Genomic DNA, 7,515 nt, shown 5'->3' on the forward strand with positions numbered 1-7,515 from the left:
ATTTTTTTTCGGTATTGTGTTTGGCTCTAAACTTTAACAACTACTTGAAAGTTTGCTTGAAATCAAAATATACCATTTTTTGCCAAAATAACTGCCAAAATGCGCAATTCGGGCCTTTTTATCAATTTACACTTGGTTTAAGCTTGGTTTTTGTGTTTTCCCACAGACTCTTAAACTATTTTGCTGAGAACATTTTTTGCAGCGTTTTTAAAACTGAAATAAGCTTATTTTTGCAAAAAAAACAAACGTGTTTTTCAGTCGAATTTAGTGTTTTTGTCAACTTTAGCGAAAAATTTTGCAAAAATCGTACATTTCTGCCGTATTTTAGAGTTTTTAGACAGATTTCGTCGCGATCTTGTGAAAAACATGTAGTTTCAAGCTAGTTTTCAGTGTTTTGGCAGTTATCTTGTCAAAAAATGGGTAAGTCAGCGCAATTGTTTTTTGTTTGGTTTTTAAGGTTTTGTTTGCCCAAATTTTACTGAGAACGCTGTGTTAGCTTGTCTCCATTGTTTTTTCGCAGATTCTATCGCTGTTTTGCTGAAAACATAACGTTTCAGCTTGTTTGCATCGTTTTTGGTCGTGAAATAAGCTAATTTTTGCAAAAGGAAAAAAACCTGTTTTTCAGCCCAAATTGACATAAAGGATACAGAAGAACATTTGCTTATTGCCTTTTTTTTTTGTCCTTACTCATGAAGTTGATTTTGGCATTTCAAACAAAAACTCTGCTAGAGCATTAATTGAATGACATATCATGCACTTACTTTGAAGCAAGAACACTTTTTTTTTAACTCAGAAAAATACTTTTTTATTTTTTTTTAAGGACTGCTGGATATAACCTGTACAACCAAGATGAATTTACATTCATTATTTGTCATAACTTACACTAAATTAGAAATTCAAGTATGAAATGAGGGTACTAGCCCTTTAATAGTGTTCAAAATTTCCATATGCAGGGGTACTTGTGGCTACTGGAGAAGAATCAGTCTTTAACCCTTCACCCCCCCCAAGGGAGATAATAAGTACAGATATCCCTTTCCCTAGGGGCAACTAGCTCAAAAGTGAGTGATCTCAAAGGCCCTCCAAAAACGTTTTCTACAGCAATAACTAAGCTCTACAGAAGCACACTATGCAGACAAAAGGTGTAAGAGAATCAATGAATTCTTTAATTCTTGGTCCCTCCCAGGCCAACCTATTGTACAAATCTCATGACATCTGTTCCAGTTTCATCAGTCAATTTTTCAAGCTTCAAGCTTTTCCTGCAATTATGTACTTGTTCTTGAAGCTGAAAACTAACAAGGTTCCTGTAAATTAAGTTTACATAACAACCTAACAATTTGTGAAAATCACACAAATCCCAAGCTATATCCAGAATTATGCTCTTAATAAAATAAACTTTTAAAGCAAATTGGGATTTTGCTCTAGTTCTTTTTATTTTTTTGTTACTTTTTAAATACATTTGTATAAATAATGCTCCCCTAACTCTCCCCAAAACTTTTAGAACAGATGCAAACTCTTAAGAATGATCAAGCTTCACCTTATTATTAAAATTTTTTACATCTTAGACTACCAAGTTATCACAGAGGTTTTTTTCGGTACTTTGACCTGTTTAACACCTAAAAAGAAGAACACATACATAACACACACACAATCAGCCAGGTCAAAATGTGCTGCAGCCAACAATTTGGCCACCTACAATGAAATAGCTGCCAATTTCACACATGTCAGACTTCTATTCAGGACAAGATTTGGCCTCTGCTGCCTATTACTATTGCCAGCTTGCCTGCCACTCAAAATTTCAACTGAGATTGTACATACATACATGTGGGATTAGGTTACACGAGCGAACCTGCACTATTGAAAGAGGTCAATGAATTATAACTCAAAGAAACATTGATAAATAAAATAAATCAATAGAAATGACAAAAATTAAACTAACAGCAGACAGCACTTTTTTGGCCTTCGGGGCCTGATCAGTGCAGTGATCTTCAACTAAGTGCTTAATTTGGACATAAAACCAAAACTTGTTATGGTTAAATATTATTATTTTTCTTTCAATATTCCCATTCCAGCTGATGTATATTATTTGAATAACAAATCTTATTCGCATGTTAAAATCACCTGAGGACAAGGCATACACTTTGTGCCAAAATTGCTTTGCATCAAGTACATTATCTAGTACATCATTACCATCTTCAGGTATTTCTAATTTACTCTTGAAAATCACACAAATCATAAGCTATATACAGCATACAATTGGCAGCAAATTATTAAAAAGGAATGCAGTAATCTTTAATAATAAGAGTAGCTAAATAACAAATAGCCTAGTCAAAATGTGCCGGTAACCAGGGATTTGGCTTTCCACACAGAACATTTGTTAGGCGTCTAGTCTGGACAAGGTTTGGTCTCTACCTTCTGTTACTATAGCCAGCTTGCCTACTTCTAAAAAACGTTTTGACTAAGCTGAAAAAAATGTTTGAGAGAAAAATGGCCACAACAAGCCCACTTACTGCAAAATAAGAAACATAAAAGTAACACTTCAAATTAATACAGAATATAAGCCTTGCAGGATTTGGCTCTCAATAAAATTAGTTAAAATAGCCGATCTTGAGTTTAACTACTCACTCAAAATGGGCTGACAGCCTGCAATTTGGCCACCTACAATGAAGTATCTTCCACTGACTTCACACCTTTCAGACTGCTTTTCAGGATGAGGTTTGGCCTCTGCTGCCTATAATTACAACAGCCAGCTTGACTACTACTAAAGAACATTTTGACTGGGCTGTGCAAGTGTTACTAGCATATAAAAAGCACCTTCAGGTAGATTACAGCAAAGCAGACTTTGTACCAAAACACTTTGCATTAAGTACATCATTACCCTCTACAGGTATTTCTAGTTTACATGTGAAAATCCCACAAATCACAAGGTATATTACATCATACATGTTGACAAAGCAATCAGGGGTACATTTTTCATAATAGGATGCAATGGTCTTCAGTATCAAGATTATTTGGTACCTAAATAGTAAAATGTTCGAGAGAAGAAATAATCATAAACATTTTTTCTTTCTCATTAGTATCGACTTCCAAAAGTAATGGATAATGACCACCTAAAACAAAGAAGAAATAAATCAAATTTGTGATTTCACAGGGCTTCAATACGAAACAACTATACATATCTTTTATTTCCTACCACTTACAAGTGGCAGGAATGGCTGAAATGGCCTTCACGTGAACACAACAGAATCCTATGCGTGTATAACCATGTAGAACTATTTATTCGGTATCGAAATTACATCCCAAATGTCATGATATTTGACTGAAACTCAGCTTACCCATCTTTCGTTTAGACTTCGAAACTTGCTGCTTTTTACCACCGTTTCAATGTTTTCTTGTTGTTCAAAAGGTGGTAGGGCCATTGCAGACCGTGATTTTTTTTTTACTTGAGAACCAGATCACAACACCCAAGCCTTTTCACGCTAAAATATTAAACTACTGAGATTTCCTTCGCCGCCGTAAGCCGCCATTTTATCTTTCCCTGAATACTAGTTCCCAAGCTTCGAGCCCGAAGGTCTCAGACATGCACTGAAATTATGATATTCGTTATTTCAGGGCCAATTTAGAAATAACGGTAATCGTTATCTTGGTGTCGAGATCATGCTGATCACAACTGAACGCACATTTACCCCTTTCCTCCGCCATCTTGAATGTTGTAAGACAGTGGAACCGAGTCCTTCTCTTTATTTAACACGGTAAAGAGCATTGGTAAAGAGTGCCACGAAATTACTATATCCATAAATTTGGTGCCAATTTAGAAATAACGATAATCGTAATTTCGGTCTCGAGATCATGTTGAACCTGCAACACTCTTCAATGTCGAGAAAGATCTGGGGAAAAAACTCGTACCAGTTCTTCTCTATGCGCTGAGGAAATGCAATAGTTTCCCGCCTTTTTCATGCCTTCGTTTTTCATCCAACTTCGTGTGGGCGGGGAAAATGGCTTCCGAAGCTCTTGCTTCTAGCTCTTCTTGCAGTGAATTGGAAGCTGGTAATGATTCCCTGGACATGTGGAAGACGAAAGATGTTAAATGTGAGTTTTTGTTAGAAGCCAGAATGAGTAATACGTCTCATTACTCTGTTGCTGAATAACCTGCACGGCGCACCATCGATCCTGCATAGTTCTTAATAAATGTGAGTTTTTGTTAGAAGCCAGAATGAGTAATACGTCTCATTACTCTGTTGCTGAATAACCTGCACGGCGCACCATCGATCCTGCATAGTTCTTAATAATTGGCACAAGCTAACTTTTCAATTCAAGTCCGTTTTGCTCTCACAAATGTAACGTGATAGTTTCTACATGTTATTAACTCAGGCTGGACTGTGGAGGACGTGAAGAACTGGCTCACTTTCCAGGGATTTAAAAAGGAAGCTGCCCTTTTTTCAAGTAAGCTAAAACTAGCTGCAGTATTTAAGCTTACTAAGCTTAAGCTTAAGTCTTAATAAGCTTACATGTATCAGTAACTTCGCAATTCCTGAAACTGCATATTCCTAAGAATAAATAGGTAAATAAATGAGCAAGTCTTTTTGTCATAGCCTGCGAGCTCGCAGGCTAAATAAGTCAAGAATTAATTTGTGACCATCCGTTGCTAATTTTGCTTTCCCTAAGTTGTACTTGTGGAGACAATTTTTTGAACAGATATTCTAGCAGTGTTCATCACCATTTTCTCTGGATTCTTTGGGAAGCTAATTTGATTTACAATATTTTTCAAATAATTTTTTTAACTACCCATACAAATTGTAAGAATCACAAGCATTTTACCCGCCAACATTTGAGGGTAGCCTAGAGTCACATGTTTACCTTTTGCAGGGGTGCTAAAGCATTTGAGAGCAATGCGTGGATGCTTTCTAAATGCTACATGTAACACATCACACAGCCACATAGCTAGAATTTCTTCAGAAACAATTTTCCTTTTGTCCTTTCAATTCATGACTTTTCCACAAAATGGTGAATTAACAAAAACTGCTCCAAGGTTTGCTAAGGTTTTCACACTTTCATTTATTTGATATGACAGAAGAGGAGATTAGTGGAGAAGCATTGCTGGCAATTGAAAAAAATGATATCAAGGAAATTGGTGTAAAGCCAATGGGCCGACATATTCAGCTTATGGCAAAAATAAAAGAGATAATTAACACACAGGAAAAGGAAGGTGTGAACTCTACAGAAGTGGAGTCAAAATTGGAACATTCTTTTCTGAAAAGAAAAATAACTACCCAGGATAAAAAGAAATGGAATGCCAAATCAAAGACAATGTACTTAGAAAAGTAAGTGTGATTTTAAGACTAAACATGCATATATGCATGATGGTGTCTTGATTGTGCCAGGATTGTGTCTTGATTGTGCCAGGATTGTGTCTTGATTGTGCCTGTGCCAGGCAGGTTGGTGGCCCTAAAAGTCTCTAAATATTTTCCCTTGCCCTAAAATGCCCTTATTTTTCAGTTTTTCCCCCTAGCATTCCTATTTTTCTTTTATTTTTGAAAACTGCTGATGACAAATGTCATTGAAAGTGCTTGACATGGATTCTTCATTTGCCTTACTTGCACAATCTGCAAGTTTCTTTTGGTGTGGCTTCTCATGTTTGGAATTATCAGCTTCTATCATTTACTGGTGAGTTATTTTAGTTACTTTTGTAAGCTTTGTATTGAGTTCTTCCCTGATGATAGAATTTAAGGGAGTAAAGTTGCGCTCATCTTGCTTGAACACATCCATATGATCAAGTTCTAGATTTGTATTGCTTAAAATCATCACATTCTTTGAACTTCTTAATTCAACCTTATCTAATGAGTATGTTAGGGTATAACTTACCTCTCACACATCCTCTGGTGATGGCATACCTAATGGTAATTGGGTTGGTGAATTAGCTGAGCCAGTGAATAGTAATAGTAATAATTATTATTTCTCATACTTTGCTCTACATGTGCCTCGCAGTTTTGTTCCAGAGTGATTAGATCATCTTGTTTTAGCTTTAATTAAGGCTTTCAAAGTCAGTGAGATACAGATGCCCTAAAAAAACTAGGGCAGATGTCCTGGGAATTAGTACCATTGTACTGCTGTAGAACCAGTACTCATGTTAAATAAATAAAATTTTGTTTTTTAGGTGACAGTTCCATGGTGCCACTTCTTTAAATTGCATCGACATTGGATTTATGTCAAGCATTTTCTAGACAAGAGTGTGACTTTGGTGATCCCTGATGAATACCATATAAACTAGAATTTTATTTGAGTAAGTATGTAATCTGTTTGGATGGGAGAAGGTAAGATACATTGGAATAATGTTCTAAAATGCCCTTATTTTCAACTGTTTATCCCACAAAGTCCCTCTTCTGTGGAGAAATAAAAAATCTTATTTTTCCCCTAAAATGTTGTCACAACATGACTAACATGCCTGCTGTGCTTAGCTTCTCTTTTAGTATTTCACATTTTTCTTTTTTGTTGACTTGCTTTGACTGCATGGAATCCTAAAAAGTGATGCAGTGATCTCAGGTCTGTTGTACATTTTCACAGTACAGTAGCCTTGTTTGGCTGTTTATGTTGTTTGAAAAATGGACCTTTTGCAATATCAACATAGTCATGTGACCCTGTCATTTTTAATAATTGAAGTTAAAAATAAATTCCATAAATAAACAACAATTTAACTGCAGGCTTTATTATGTTATTATTGTTGTTGATTTCAAATTATTGCTTTTTTCAACTGAAAACAGGCTGAACACACACCTGCAAAGAGGGCCAAAAAGCCCTGCTCTGGATCTAGTGCAAATGAGTCAACATGTAATACAGCAGAGCAAGGTACATGTAATCCCTTAAGCATGATATTTGGTGAGAATTGTCTCCTGAATAAATATGCATTAATAAAGTTTAGAAACAAATGGTAATTAAATGACCTGATCATTCAAGATAGAAACACATTATTGCATGGTCCAGCAACATTCCCTTGTTTTTTCTTCCTTTTATAGATGAACCAGATTTTGGCCCTGTTGACAAAGTAAACAGTTGCAAAGCAAGTTCAAGCCTGGATGATATCACCATAAAAAGTGCTGCTATTGTAGTTATAGCTTTTCTTAGAGTTAATTCGATGCAAGATGTAACAGTTGTAAAGCATCTTTATCCTTTAGCCGAGAAATTAACTGTCAAACATCATCCACTGGGAAAATATCAATTATCTGTAAAGATAGCAAAAGCACTTATCAGTCAAGGCTACATTGAGGTCAAAAGTCCTGTGGAAGGTCGTGAGGTTAACTTCTTGAATCTTAAGAGAGAAGATATTATGTGCAAAAAGAAGGATCAACTTAAGAGTAATGATCCAGACCAAGAGGAGTCTGATGATAATGGAGACACAGATTCAATAACCACTGACTCTTCTTTTTCAACCTATTCTGATGGTTTTTAAGTCACTTATGTTTCTTAATGTAGATACCATAAATGCCTTGTTCCAGTTAAATTGACAAATGACTTGTTGTCAAA

The 7,515-nt window shown here is 35.7% G+C and overlaps 1 protein-coding gene across 5 annotated transcripts; it reads left to right on the forward strand.

Annotated features, from left to right (window-relative positions):
* Nucleotides 1–3,947: 3,947 nt before the first annotated feature.
* On the forward strand, nucleotides 3,948–7,515 carry LOC136283526 (uncharacterized). Of its 5 annotated transcripts, none has more exons than XM_066172513.1 (7): nucleotides 3,948–4,086; nucleotides 4,369–4,440; nucleotides 5,069–5,318; nucleotides 5,494–5,661; nucleotides 6,152–6,537; nucleotides 6,756–6,840; nucleotides 7,008–7,515. In XM_066172513.1, exons 1-4 carry the CDS (start codon nucleotides 3,993–3,995, stop codon nucleotides 5,504–5,506), a joined length of 429 nt encoding a protein of 142 aa, XP_066028610.1. In that variant the 5' UTR covers nucleotides 3,948–3,992; the 3' UTR covers nucleotides 5,507–5,661; nucleotides 6,152–6,537; nucleotides 6,756–6,840; nucleotides 7,008–7,515. The 5 variants fall into 5 exon arrangements, 3 of the variants coding, with proteins under 3 accessions (XP_066028610.1, XP_066028603.1, XP_066028600.1); XM_066172506.1 differs by having other exon boundaries at nucleotides 6,152–6,277; XM_066172503.1 differs by having other exon boundaries at nucleotides 6,152–6,840.

The sequence above is a fragment of the Pocillopora verrucosa genome, chromosome 1 (genome assembly GCF_036669915.1).
Source record: "Pocillopora verrucosa isolate sample1 chromosome 1, ASM3666991v2, whole genome shotgun sequence".
Classification (NCBI taxonomy): Eukaryota; Metazoa; Cnidaria; class Anthozoa; order Scleractinia; family Pocilloporidae; genus Pocillopora; species Pocillopora verrucosa.